Genomic DNA, 13,265 nt, shown 5'->3' with positions numbered 1-13,265 from the left:
CAGTTTTTTGTCCTCTTGCATTTATTACAAAACTTTCAGGCTCAGCTGTTGTCTTTAGTCACCTTCTTCTGATATAAGCATGTCTGGATGTAAAGAAAAGGGCAAGCTGAGGGGCAAGCTGGGATTTCCAATAATCCTATCACCACGGGGCACCGCACCCACCCCCAGCCACTGCCCTTGCCTACCCCTCCCCAGCCCACGTCCGCACTTTATTCCTTTTATTCCAGTGCATGCACACCGTGTTCTCATCCATTCATCGGGTGAGGAACACCTGGGATGTTTCTACGCCCTGGCTGTTAGGAGGAACAGTGTGTCCTACATGAACACACGTTCATTCTTTGAGGCATGTGCCCAGGTGTGGGACTGGGGTCACACCCACCAACAGTGCCAGCGTGTGGGGCCGTCCGCACGTCAGTGCCACACCTGTACTCTCCTGGCTCACTGCTGCGGGGGTGGCCTGTGTCTGGTACGCACCTCCTGGGTCATCAGTGACACCAAGCACCTTCTGATGGCTTGTTGGCCAAACCCGCCAGGAGGGGAGCCTCCGCCATGCTGGGCAGGGGTGGGGGGTGGGGTGGCACAGGAGCTCAAACACAGCTGGCCCTTGTCTGGATTTTCTTAGAGAAATGTTTCTCCATTTGCTATCTGCCCTTAGGATAATTTCTAGACTCTAAGCAGCTGTTTTTGTGATCTTATCAGTAGTTTTGTTAGGGAGAGGGTCTATGGCATTCCTCGTTCCACCTCCTGGAAGCTGATTCCAGTCAACCTTACCTTCACTGAGCAAAAGCTAGACCCAGTCAGCAGGGGCTGTTTATTTATCAGAAACAAGACTCCAGTAATTTTGTGCACTGTTTTTCAATAAACTGGATGCATCCAACATGAGGTTTCCTGACAAGTGACTCAGAGGCTTCTGTTTCACCACCGGCTACACCTATGCCTTGCCTCGCCCCCGCCACTCGAGCAGACTGGTTCCAGCTCCTCGGGAAGGTGTGAGCCAAGCCATCTGTAATCGTGTCCCTCCAACACACAGATCACAGCCGGACAGCAGGCCCCTGTGCTCCCAGGGACTTTTTGCAGAAAGCAGTGCAGCTCCAGGTAGCGCCACTGCCTCCCTGATTCGGTGACAACAAGCACTCGGGACGCCAGGACTCGTGGGTTGGGTTGTTACACTGCCAAAACAAGTGACACGTGTCCAGGCAGAGATGAGAAGCCACAGTTCGTCCCCGGTTTAACACTTTATTTAACCTGCACATAAGTCTTGGAAATGAGGCTTGCTCACATCCTGAAGCCATTTTCTGGATGTTCATCTCACACACTCTGAATAATCATGAAGTAAAGCATTGGTGACCACATAGCGTGTCCTCTGGTCTCTGCAATGCCTCTCAGGGAATGGCTACCAAGTGGCCAGTGCTTTGCCCCAACAGTGAGGAACCCAGGGCCACCTCTCCCGCTCAGGGTGGTGGCTCACGTCCTTAGAAGAACTGAATTCCTGAAGGCACTTCAAGGCTGACCCCCAACTTACAGCCAAACGAAGGCAGACATCACCCCGTCAGTTCTGGGAGTGTGAACAGCTTCATTGGAGCCTTGTTTCCAGGAAGACCACCTACAAGAAGCTGACCTGACGTTGGGCCCCCTTGCCGGTCTTGGGCCTGGGCCAAGCCTCGTGTGTGTCCTGGGCCTGGTCTGAGGCAGCAGAGTACTTGGGGACCAAGACTCTTGCAACTGAGGAATCCCTGTCTCCTGCTCATGCGTCTGGCAGCCACTGCTCAGGATCTTTCCAGAAAGGAGGGCGCCCTCGCTGATGTGTCCCCAGTCCTGGCCTAGGCTGCCTTCTGCTTCCGCTCCTCCTGCAGGAGGGGAGACAGGGTTGGCCCACACCACCTTCCCTCATCCCTGTGCCAGCCCTGCCCCTCCAAACCCGAGACGCCCCGAGCCTGCTCAGAAAGTGAGCCCAGCCGTGGGCCTCTCCGCCCCGTCTCCACCCTCCACCTCAGTTTTCCGTGAGAGACGAGCCCCTGCGGTCGGCCCCTTACCTTGACAGCCTTCTCCAGCAGGGACAAGGCCTCCTCATACCGCGGAACCAGTGGCTGCAAGAGCTCGCTGGAGGTGTCATGCCGCTCCAGCCTGGGCACCCCACCTTCCTCGAGCATGCGGAGGAACCTCCTCTCCTGGAGGGAAGAACACGAGGGAATGAGGTTCCTCCCTGCCCCACCCTGTGTGGCCCCGGGCAGAACCTGGCCCTGGCCTCCTGCAGAGACCACACAGACTGACCTGCACTTTAAGGAGCAGCGTGAAGGCCTGTCCGGATTTTCCTGCACGGGCAGTTCTTCCAACCCTGAAAGCAAGCACAGCTACTGCAGAGCGCTGGCCGCCAACCCCTTAGGGATCTGAGGGAATTGTGGTTCCTCCCCAGGCCACCCCTGCCCCCAGACCCAGGGTCAGGCCTGCACCTGTGCACGTAGGTCCGCAGATACTGGGGGGCATCGTAGTTGACCACCAGCTGCACGCCCTGCACGTCGATGCCACGGGCCGTGGCGTCAGTGCTAATGAGACTGCCAGGATACAAGGGGCTGTGGGTCCTGTCCGAGGCCAGGAGCAGTGACACACCTCCCCTCCCAGTCTGCACGGGACACTCCCATGAAGTCCAGAGGCGCATTTCCTGCACCAGGAGACCTTCAGGAACCCAGCTGACCCCTAAGTGAGCGCCCCTCCCCAGAGCAGGACCCAGCCTGTCTCGCCAGGTACTCACAGCTGGATCTTTCCCTGCTCAAACTGCTTCAAGATGCTCTTCCTCTGGCCAGGCCCATAGCGGGAGGAGAACTCGGCCACGGTCACACCCCCGAAAGCCTGGACCAGCAGGAACAGCCTGGGAGGGAGAAGCCAGAGCCCAGTGGGCTGGGGCCAGAACCACCTCTGCCTCTGCTCCTGTCCCTGCCCTGGGCAGTCAGGCCTCACCTGTGTGAGTTCTCGCGGGAGTTGGTGAAACAGAGGACCCGTGAGAGGTTCATTTCCAAAATCAGATGCAGGACGACCAATGGCTTGAAGCGGAGACTGCAGGGCACGTAGTGATGCTGTGGGGGACGGCATGGGGTTGGCCAGGCCCGGGTGCCTAGATGCGCCCCCTCCCCACCCCCAGTACCCTGCTCACCGTGAGCCCTACGGGGAAGGTGTACTTCCCACTTGAGTCCCCGTCCACGTCAATGCCAGGGTCGCTGGAGGCCCTGTGCGCTGACCCCGTTGAGAAGAGCCGGGGCTGGTAAAGGCCGAGCTGCTGCAGCTTTTCAGGGTTCTGGGTCAGGGTGGCTGAGAAGAGTAGCTTCTGCAGGGGCATCTGGGGACAGCACATGCTGAAAGGGAATGGGGTACTGGAAAAGCAGCCACAGCCCAAACAGCAGCCCCTCCAGCCCAGCGCGGACAGCTCGAGGGACCAGCTCAGGGCAGCCCCACGGGGCCGGGAGCAGAGCGACCTCAGGGCTGGGTACCTGGCAGCAGTCACCACCCGGGGCTGCGTTCTCTGGAGCAGAGCACAGGGATCCTTGGGGCCCTCACTGGGAAAGGCAGCAGCCACCACCCGCGGCAGCCAGGACTGGTGCATGCTGTCAACCATGCGATCAGCCTCATCAATGATCTGCAGGAGACAGGAAGCTAAGGGCAGCTGCAGCTCTAGGCCCGGGCCTCCCTCCAGGCAGGTGACCTACCAGGAAGCGGAGGTGCTGGAGGCTGAATCCTGGGGTCTGGTCGATGTGGTCCACCAGGCGGCCAGGGGTGGCCACCATGATGTCGGCCAGGCAGCGGAAGCCGTCTGCTCTGTGGAGCAGAGGGTGGCTCAGCAAGGTCCCCTGGCACTGACCCCTCCTATGTGGGGACCCTGTGGACGGCAGTCGCTCCCATTCCCCTGGGGCCAGAAGGCTCCAGCTCAGCTGCACAAAGTGAGCCTGCCTCCCCGAGGTGTCCACAGCCCAGCGGGACCTACATCTTCTGCACGAGGCTCTCCTGCTCCTTAGCCAGAGACTTCTGCCCGGTTATCAGGGCCACTCGAAGAGGAGTGGCATCCGTGTAGACATTGAACACTTTGCTCACCTGGAAGAGGAGTGGCCATCACCAGTGTGATCTGAGGCCCCCCTGCAGCAACAAAGATCCTGGATCTGACCTCCAGCCATGGGGTCCACGTACCTGCTGGGCCAGCTCCTTGGTTGGCAGCACAACCAGGGCACGAACCTGGCACACGGCTCGATGTAGCAGGGCCTGCAGAGGAGGACGACCGCCCGTGTCAGCAGGGTCGCTCCCTGCTTGCACGCCCAACCGGAGGGTGAGGGGTCCTTGTGCTCACCTGCACCACAGGGATGACGAAGGCCAGGGTCTTCCCACTGCCCGTTGGGGCAGAAACACAGAGGTCGCTAGGCCGGTAGCCGCCTCTGCTGACCAGAAACCCATTGGCTGTGCTCTCTAGGAGAGCAGGAATCACTGCAGCCTGCACTGGACAGAGAAGGGCAAGAGGCAGGTCATGTCTGTGCAGGGACACCCAGGATTAGCACAGGATCTGAGGCCAGAAACAGTGTCTTCCCCATCTGTGACCTCTAGGCTGGGCTCCCTCAGGGTCAGCACCAGGGCCTCCAGGAGTGTCAAAGAGGCTAAAGGTGCTGAGACCAACTCCACACCAGGCACTGGACGTGTACAGGGGCTGCCTGTGTTGGCAGCTGCTTAGTGAGGCCCTGCATGGCTCTGAACATGCTCTAGAAGGAAACCCACCCCCATCCCCAGTCCACCTGCCCAGGGCTGGGGCACCTGGAAAGTAGGATGAGATGCCCTGTGCCCGCAGCTTCTTCTGCAGGTCTGGGTGAACTTCAGGGATGTCTTCGATAGGCACCAAGCCTTCAGTTACATTCTTTCCAACACAGCTTGGCTGAGCCAACCACACTGGCAGGAAAGGCTGGACCTATCACAAAGGACAGAAGAGAAAGACCGGGTGAATTCTCCAGAACCAGCTGGGCAAGGCCTGGGAAGCCAAGAACTCAAAACACTCAGGCTAAAGAGGCTGTAGAAACAGGCAAGGCTTCAAACTTCTCCTACCTCTTTTTTTCCTGCATGGCTTATGGGATCTGAGTTGTTGTTCAGGGATTGAACCCTCAGGGATCGAACCCAGGTCCTTGGCAGAGAAAGTGTGGAATCCTAATCACTGGACCATCAGGGAGTGGCCCAGCTTTTCCCAGCTTTTCCTTGACCCCTACAACTCACTCTCCAGGTGACATTTAAAGGAACTGAGAAATACAATCCAAAATGTGCCACTCCCTGAGCCAAACAAACCACCCAGGGACTTACCTTCACACCTACGATAACATCCATGCTCTAAAAATATCTGTGCTCTGAGCCACAGCTCCAGGGCCCCATGACCTGGCAGTTTCTTGCCCCCCAAGTATACAAACCCCTCCATGCTTTTTATACACTAAGCTCATTACTACCTCAGGGCCTTTGCTCCAATCCGGCCTTCTGCCTGGTACACACTTCCCTGCCCCTCTTCCCCCATCTTAACTAGGCTGATTTCTGTCTTTGAGAAAGACAGATCCCAACTCAATGTGGATCTCCCAATAAGAACCTACTCTACAACACAGGAAACTCTATTCCATACTCTGTAATAAGCTATATGGGAATAGAATCTAAAAGAGAATGGATATAAAATGCTTGCTCCTTGGAAGACAAGCTATGACAAATCTAGACAGCGTATTAAAAAGCAGAAACATTACTTTGCCAACAAAGGTCCATATAGTCAAGGGTATTGTTTTTCCAGTAGTCATGTATGGATGTGAGAGTTGGACCATAAAGAAGGCTGAGCGCCAAAAAACTGATGCTTTTGAACTGTGGTGTTGGAGAAGATTTCTGAGAGTCCCTTGGACTGCAAGGAGATCCAACCAGTCCATCCTAAAGGAAATCAGTCCTGAATATTCATTGGAAGGACTGATGCTAAAGCTGAAACTCCAATACTCTGGCCACCTGATGCAAAGCGCTGACTCATTAAAAAAGACCCTGATGCTGGGAAAGATTGAAGGCAGGATTGAAGGCAGGACAAGATGGTTGGATGGCATCACCGACTTAATGGACATGAGTTTGAGCAAGCGCTGGGAGATGGTGAAGGACAGGGAAGCCTGGCGTGTTGCAGTCCATGGGGTGGCAAAGGGTCAGACACAACTGAGCAACTGAACAACAAATATATAACTGACTCACTTTGCTATATAGCAGAAATTAACAAAACGCTGTAAATCAACAATACTCTGATAAAACTAAAAGAAAAAAAAAAGTGGATCTCTTCACACGGACTCTGCCAAGCCTCTCTTATTTTTCCTAGTGACTGTCACCATCCAAACACGCTTTAGCTCCAGTATTTGTTCACTGAAATCTCTTGTGCTAAGATAAACCTGCAACTCCCAGGCAGAATCTCCTGTTTGTTTGGTAAGCAAGTGAGCACAGTAGAACCTCCTTAAATGTGCACCAAGGAAGTGAAGCTGTTTAGAGATCTCTGTGACAGCAGCACAGAAACCAAGTCGATCTCATAGATTATGAAAAAAGACAAGTTTTACAATTGAAGGTAGAAACGCTGAGCTTGCACAGAACTCAAACGATTAGTAGCCACCGCAGACAAAACAGCTGAGGCGTAGTAGTCAGCCTACTCAATAATTCATTCACTGAACACAAACCTGACACCCACCAGGTGCAGGCACCTTCCTCCAAGCTGTTCCACGAACAAGAGCCGCGTTAACGACAGTCACCCCAGCTCTGCAGCCTCCCCCGGGCCTCTCACCTTTGGCACCTTGCTTCTCCCGAAGCCCCCGAGCACCAGAGAGTGGGTTAGGGGTCCAGAGGCCTCTTCGGGGGGCGGTCCGCGCCGGCCCTCCGGCGATCCCGCCGCTTCGGCGCCCACGCTGCTCTCCGCCGGCGTCTCCTCACTGCTCTCTGCGCGGCAGAAGCGGGGCCGGGGCTGCTGTCAGCACCACGCGGCCCCGAGTTCAGGACCCCGCCCCGCCCCGCGAGGCCCCACCTGCGCCCTCGTCCTCGTCCTTGTCGTCGGTCTTCTGCCGCTTGTTGGGGGGCGCGGGGGTACTCCCCGGTTCCCTGCCGCCCTCGCGCCTCCGAGTTCTGCGAGGTCGCCGCCGCCGTTTCCCCGCCGCCGGCGCGCTCTGCGCGGCCTCCTCGGGCGCTTGCTGCGGCGGCTGCTTCTGCAGCTGCCGCTCTCGGGCCCGGCACTGCAGCCGCTCCAGCAGCGCGCGAGCCCGGCCGTCTGCCTCGGCCTCCGACCCGGCCGCCTCGGGGCCAGCATACCGCGCGACATGGAAGAGCGCCATGCCGGCCAGCCCGCGCCTCTCCTGCTCGGCGCGCAGCGATGACGGCAGGGGCGGGGCGTGACGTCAGTGGCGCGCCAGGCGGCGGAGCGGCGTGTCTGGCCTGTCCCGCGTGGGGTGGCGGCATGGAGGGGGACGCCGGCCCCGGGGACGCGCGGCGGGCCCTGGGCCACCTAGTGGAGGCGGTGCTAGCCAGCCGCGGCGAGGCCAACGCCGTGTTCGACATCCTGGCCGTTCTGCAGGTGGGGGCACGTGTGGTGTGGCGGGGGTCGCGGCCGGGTCCGCGGGTTGGAGACCAGAATGGGGGTCTCCTCGGGCTCGGACGAAGTGGGACTTGGTCTCAGATGGGGGCAGATAATTGTGAGGTGGAGTCCAGGTCTATACTGGAAGTTTTCTCCAGCCTCGCAGGGCTCTAGATTGGAGGGCCCCGGGGCGGGGCGGGGGGAGCTTTGGCAGAGGTGCGATGGGAGAGTCATGCCGGGATCAGGGGTGGAGGGGGATGGGGTTGAGGTCCTGGGCGAGAAAGGGATCAGGGGCCACAGTTCCTGACGGGGTACCCTGCGAACACCGGCATCTCCCCACAGTCTGAGGACCAGGAGGAGATCCAGGAAGCCGTGCATGCATGCAGCCGACTTTTCGGGGCCCTGCTGGCCCGAGGAGAACTGTTTGTGGGCCAGCTGCCCTCTGAGGAGATGGTCCTGACAGGTGAGTGTCCAGGAGGGCCTAGTCTTGACAGGGTTGGAGAGGGACTTCGCTGACATGGAATGAGCCCCCCAACCCCACCCTAAACTCCATCACAGGCCATGCAGGTGGGTGGGATCAGGGGATTATATTTGGGGAAAGGGGTGGGGTTCAAAGTAATACAGACTTTGAAGCCGAGTTTAAGTAAAGGATGGATGGGGCGTGACTGTGTCTCGTTCCTCTTGTGTGATTTGACCTTCTGGAGCGCTGGCTGTTGGTACCACGAAGATTTAGGTTTATGTGGCTGGTCCTTGGGTTGTCTGGGTCTTGGGGTGATGAGAGAAGGTCTAGCCCAAGTAGGACCTGCCCTGCCTGCCTGTGGGAACGTGCTGGTCCCACCCCAGGTCTGGAGTCACAGTGACTCGTTTCCACTCATTCCCTGGTTGCCCAGAGTAGAAGGCAGGGGGAGGTTGGGGTTGGTACCAGTCAGAGTGTGGGCTGACCACCCGGTCCCGCCTACAGGGTCCCGGGGGGCCAATCGCAAATACAAGATGTGGATGCGGCACCGGTACCACAGCTGCTGCAACCGCCTGGGGGAGCTGTTGGCTCACCCTTCCTTTCAGGTCAAGGTGAGCTGGGGCGATTGGCTTTGCCTCTTACCTGCACGGCCCCTGCCCCACCTTCTCTGCACAGCAGGGGTCTGGGGCTGTGACTGCAGACCCCTCTCTAGGTAAGGATGTTCTCTCTTTCTTTGGCTGGTTTTGAGGGTGTGGGTTCATTCTGTCTCCTGACTCTGCCCGGAGTGTGGTTTTGCCGGCATGCAGGTCTAAGCACCAGTCTGCAGGGGGTAACCTGTTGTGGATATGCAGCGTGGTCTCTTTGCCACCCCTCCTCCTAGGAGCTGGCCCTCAGCACACTTATGAAGTTTGTGCAGCTGGAGGGTGAGCACCCGCTGGAGAAGCCCAAGTGGGAAGGCAACTATCTGTTCCCCCACCAGCTCTTCATGGTAAGTCTCAGGGTCTCCCCCGGCCATCTGTGGGTTGTGGGGTTGAGGGGACTCTCGCAGCTCCCCTAGACTCTGCTCTGTGAGCTCCACGCCTGGGCTGCCTGTCCCGGGGGTGGGAGAGATGCTCAGTGCCCTGCCCCACTCCCCACATGCAGTTGGTGGTGGGAGGCCTGCTGTCTCCAGAGGAGGACCACTCCCTGCTCCTCTCCCAGTTCCGGGAGTATCTGGAACACGACGACATCCGCTACCATACGATGCAGGCCGCCTCCGACACCGTGGCCAGGGCCACTGATGGGCGCCCTGAGGTGAGCCACCTGGGTCCCTGGGAGAAGGGAGGGAGGAGGCAGTGGGCATGCAGCATCCAGGCGCTCAGCCTGGGCTCTGGCAGGTGCCCCTCACTTTCTGGAACAATGCCTTCATGCTGCTGTCCTCTGTGAGCCTGCCCCGCCAAGAGGGCACCCTCTCCAGCTTCTATGTGAAGCACACAGGTGAGTGTTGGGGGTGGGACAGCGGGCAGGAGGGGCCTGGCCGGGTCGCATGTCTGGTGACCCCTTGGGTTCCTTGCAGAGCTGTCAGACAAGTGGAAGGTCGTTCATCTGAAGGTGAGACTCCCGGGACAGGTGGGTGGTTGGCCTTCCTGGGAACCACCCGATCCTGGGCCAGCACTTTCTTCCTAGCCTTGACAGTGGGGTCACAGGAGGACCTGAGGGAGAGAGGATGCCCACAGGCATGGTCCCCGGAGGTCATGTTATTGCCATGGTGGGCTATGAACCCCGACCCTGTGGTCCCAAAGGAGGTTTTCTCTCGCCACGACTCTTTAGGTCTTGTCCTGTTATCAGAGGCAGGAGGAGGGTGGGGTGGGATTGAGAACATGGGGGACCTCGACCCCTGCCGCTTCCCTGCAGGAGCACAGGAAGGCCTTCCAGCAGATGTGGCTCCGCTTCCTCAAGCACCAGGTAGGAAGAAGGGGAGGGACCCAGGGCAGGGCTCCAGTGTGGGGCTCTCAGGATGGGGAAGCCGGCACCCTGACCTGCTGCTTCCCACAGCTGCCTCTCCGCGTCTGCAAGAAGGTGCTGGTGATCATGCACGACTCCATCCTGCCCCACCTGGCACAGCCCAGCCTCATGATTGATTTCCTCACCCGCGCCTATGACATCGGTGAGCAGGAGATGCCCGGCGGGCCCAGAGCGGGACTGGGCATGGGGTGGTGCTTTGCATTCCTGGATGCTGGCATCCAGCAGGGTTGAGAGCAGGGGCCCAGCTGGTCAGCAGTATTTGTGCTGGAGGTTTTTTCCTACCTCCCATCTGGCGGATGGCCTCTGGCTTTGCTGGAATCTCGTTCCCTGAGTTGGGGTGCTATTAGGTTGGGGCTTCACAGCTGTGTCTGTCTGCAGGTGGAGCCATCAGCCTGCTGGCCTTGAATGGACTTTTCATCTTGATTCATAAACACAACCTGTGAGTGTCTGCCTGAGGGTTTGTGGGCCTTTTAGCTCTGCTAAAAGGTCCTTGACCTGAGCTGGCATTTTTTAAAAACTTAATTTGTCTTTTTCTGGCTGTGCTGGCTCTCCGTTGCCACATGGACTTTTCTCTCGTTGAGGCGAGTGCTCTCTAGTTGCGGTGACTTCTCTTGTTGTAGAGCACGGGCTCAACAGTCGTGGTACACGGGCTTAGTTGCCTCATAGCATGCAAGATCTTCCTGAACCAGGGATCGAACCCTAGTCTCCTGCATTGGCAAGTGGATTTTTTTTAACCACTGAGCCACCAGGGAGGCCCCCAGGTCGGGGTTCTGATCTATTTTCTCTGTGGCTTTTCCCCACACGTGCCCCCCTCACTTACCTCACCCCCTAGGGAGTACCCTGACTTCTACCGGAAGCTGTATGGCCTTCTCGATCCGTCCATCTTCCACGTGAAGTACCGGGCCCGCTTCTTCCACTTGGCCGACCTCTTCCTGTCATCCTCGTGAGTACAGGGGTGGGGATGGGACTAGGGGACACCTGGCCTAGCTCAGTGCGACAGGGGCCACCTGGGCCCCACCGAGTCCTGCAGGGTAGGAAGGGGAGCTGGGGGCCAGTGCAGGGGGCAGCAGGTCTCACACCCACTTCCCTGCCCAGGCACCTGCCTGCCTACCTGGTGGCTGCCTTCGCCAAGCGCCTGGCCCGCCTGGCCCTGACAGCACCCCCCGAGGCCCTGCTCATGGTCCTGCCCTTTATCTGCAACCTGCTGCGCAGACACCCGGCCTGCCGGGTCCTCATGCATCGGCCCCGGGGCCCTGGTGAGTGCGGCTGGAGGTGGAGGAGGCCGGGCCGCGAGGCCAGTACGTGGGGGTGACTGGAGATCAGCCCTGGATCTTGTTCCTAGAGCTGGACGCTGACCCCTATGACCCTGCAGAGGAGGACCCAGCCCAGAGCCGAGCCCTGGAGAGCTCTCTGTGGGAGCTGCAGGTAAGGGCACCCTGACTGCCCAGATCACACCCTGAGCTTTCTGGAGCCACCCTCCCCAGGGCGCTCCCCATGGCCACCCGCCCAGCTCCGCCTGTGTGTCTCTGCCCAGCTCCTTCCTCTGGCCTTTGTCCTCCAGGATCCCATCTTGCCCCATCACTTCGGCTTCCCACGGGAGTCTCTGTCTCTGTCTGGAGTTTCCACTCTGTCCCCCTCCCCGGGCTGCTGAAGCGCTGGGATGTCCACTGCTCAGTGCTGCCCGAGGAGGGCTGGTGAAATCCCACGTATCCCTCCAGGCCCTCCAGCAGCATTACCACCCCGAGGTGTCCAAGGCCGCCAGCGCCATCAACCAGGCGCTGTCTGTGCCCGAGGTCAGCATCGCCCCGCTGCTGGAGGTCACCGCCTTCGAGGTAAGGGCATGGGGCAGGGCTGCAGTGGAGAGGGTGGAAGGGGGCAGGGGGATGGGGTGGCTGCACAGTGCAGACTGACTGTCCATCCTTTCCTTGCAGATCTTTGAGCGGGACCTGAAAAAGAAGGGGCCTGGGTCGGTGCCACTGGAGTTCATCCCAGCACGGGGCCTGCTGGGCCGGCGGGAGGACCTCTGTGCTCAGCACTTCACGCTGAGCTGACCCTGTGCATCCGGCTCCCCACCACCCCCCATAAGTGGTTTCATAGGAGAGATGTTCGGGTGGACTGGTGGGTGGGGGTCTAGGGAAGCCCACCCCCTCTTCCTTAGCTTGTGGGGCTGGGATCAGTGCTGGCAGTGTGCCCTCACGACTGCAGTGTGTTGCTGGCCTCGCTGGAACATGCTACCCAGGGACCCTCCATTCTCTTCAGCCTGGTGGGGACACAGGTGGGGGTTTATGGGTGGAGGGGTACAGGAGCAGTCCCTGCCCCCAGGGCTGCAGTTACAAGCATGCTAGTTCATCCTTCCAGCCCCTCCATTCCCTGAGCAGAGCAGGCACCTTGGCCACAGGCCAGCAGCTGCTTGTGTTTCCAGGATGGTTTTTTTTTTTTTTTTTTTTAAGTCTCCTGTTTTACCGTGGGTGCTTGGTTCTCCACCTACAGCAGTGACCCCATTTCTTTAAGAAATTGGTTTATTCAAGCACACAACTGGTGCTAGCTTACTTTTGGCAGAGACTGAGCGAGCCATGGCAGGGCAGGGGGCCCAGCAGGGAGAGATGCTCGCTGCCCCCAGCAGCCACCTGTCCCCACCGTGTTCTGGGCATACTCCTCCCCACCTCCGCCTGCACTCCTGTTCAGAGGAGCAGGGCGGAAGCTCACAGCAGACACCCTGGGAGTCACAGCAGGGAATAGTTCAGCCAGTTTGGTCTCCAGGGACCCTCACTGCTGGTCCAGGGTCCTAGTGTGTGCTCAGCACCCCGTTGGGAGCAGCACACGACATGGCCCCACTGTCCTGAGAGAACCAGGGATGCTCCTCCTCGACCTGGAGATCGCCTTGTCCCTGGGGCGCAGGGCCTGCCTCGGGGGCCCCTCGTGCACGTTCGTGCTGAGTGGTTTCCAGGGTCCCAGACAGCCTGGCAGCAGGAGTGCTCAGTGAGGGAGAGGCTGCCATGGCCTCATCAGGGACACCAGGGGGCAGTGCTGGACGGGCCTGAGTCCTCTCGCTTTTCTTGAAAAATAGCAGTATGTAAAAATTTTAAATAAATTATGAAATGTGAACGCGTTTTCTTGGTCTTACGTGGGTTCAGCCTCTTGTGCTCCCCGCAGTTCCTCACTCTGGCAGCTCGGGGTCGCCTGCCCACAGCCACTCTGACCCCTAGGCAGCTTCACTTTGCGATGGTTGAC

The 13,265-nt window shown here is 58.9% G+C and overlaps 2 protein-coding genes across 5 annotated transcripts; one reads left to right on the top strand and one right to left on the bottom strand.

The window, feature by feature from the left end:
• Positions 1-776: 776 nt before the first annotated feature.
• DDX51 (DEAD-box helicase 51) lies at positions 777-7,348 on the bottom strand. Of its 3 annotated transcripts, none has more exons than XR_005723050.1 (15): positions 7,031-7,345; positions 6,794-6,945; positions 4,786-4,936; positions 4,331-4,476; positions 4,174-4,245; positions 3,974-4,080; positions 3,699-3,807; positions 3,483-3,628; positions 3,181-3,347; positions 2,956-3,071; positions 2,750-2,866; positions 2,451-2,552; positions 2,272-2,335; positions 2,034-2,168; positions 777-1,847 (listed from the first exon to the last, which is right to left on the bottom strand). XR_005723050.1 is itself a non-coding variant. In XM_040251570.1 (15 exons), exons 1-15 carry the CDS (start codon positions 7,332-7,334, stop codon positions 1,821-1,823), a joined length of 1,947 nt encoding a protein of 648 aa, XP_040107504.1. In that variant the 5' UTR covers positions 7,335-7,348; the 3' UTR covers positions 777-1,820. The 3 variants fall into 3 exon arrangements, 2 of the variants coding, with proteins under 2 accessions (XP_040107504.1, XP_040107505.1); XM_040251570.1 differs by having other exon boundaries at positions 3,149-3,347; positions 7,031-7,348; XM_040251571.1 differs by lacking the exons at positions 777-1,847; positions 2,034-2,168; positions 2,272-2,335; positions 2,451-2,552 and adding an exon at positions 2,568-2,659.
• Positions 7,349-7,409: 61 nt separating this feature from the next.
• On the top strand, positions 7,410-13,144 carry NOC4L (nucleolar complex associated 4 homolog). 2 transcript variants are annotated; one of them, XR_005723049.1, is made up of 15 exons: positions 7,410-7,573; positions 7,916-8,036; positions 8,535-8,641; positions 8,911-9,018; positions 9,174-9,323; positions 9,407-9,506; positions 9,586-9,620; positions 9,924-9,974; positions 10,065-10,176; positions 10,413-10,473; positions 10,867-10,977; positions 11,130-11,290; positions 11,377-11,459; positions 11,596-11,866; positions 11,966-13,144. XR_005723049.1 is itself a non-coding variant. In XM_040251569.1 (15 exons), the coding sequence occupies exons 1-15, from the start codon at positions 7,457-7,459 to the stop codon at positions 12,083-12,085; spliced, it is 1,551 nt and encodes a 516-aa protein (XP_040107503.1). In that variant the 5' UTR covers positions 7,418-7,456; the 3' UTR covers positions 12,086-13,144. The 2 variants fall into 2 exon arrangements, 1 of the variants encoding a protein (XP_040107503.1); XM_040251569.1 differs by having other exon boundaries at positions 7,418-7,573; positions 11,753-11,866.
• The last annotated feature ends 121 nt before the right edge of the window (positions 13,145-13,265 follow it).

The sequence above is a fragment of the Oryx dammah genome, unplaced genomic scaffold, assembly GCF_014754425.2.
Source record: "Oryx dammah isolate SB20612 unplaced genomic scaffold, SCBI_Odam_1.1 HiC_scaffold_12, whole genome shotgun sequence".
NCBI classification, from domain to species: domain Eukaryota; kingdom Metazoa; phylum Chordata; class Mammalia; order Artiodactyla; family Bovidae; genus Oryx; species Oryx dammah.
This window is presented reverse-complemented; position numbering and strand designations above follow the sequence as displayed.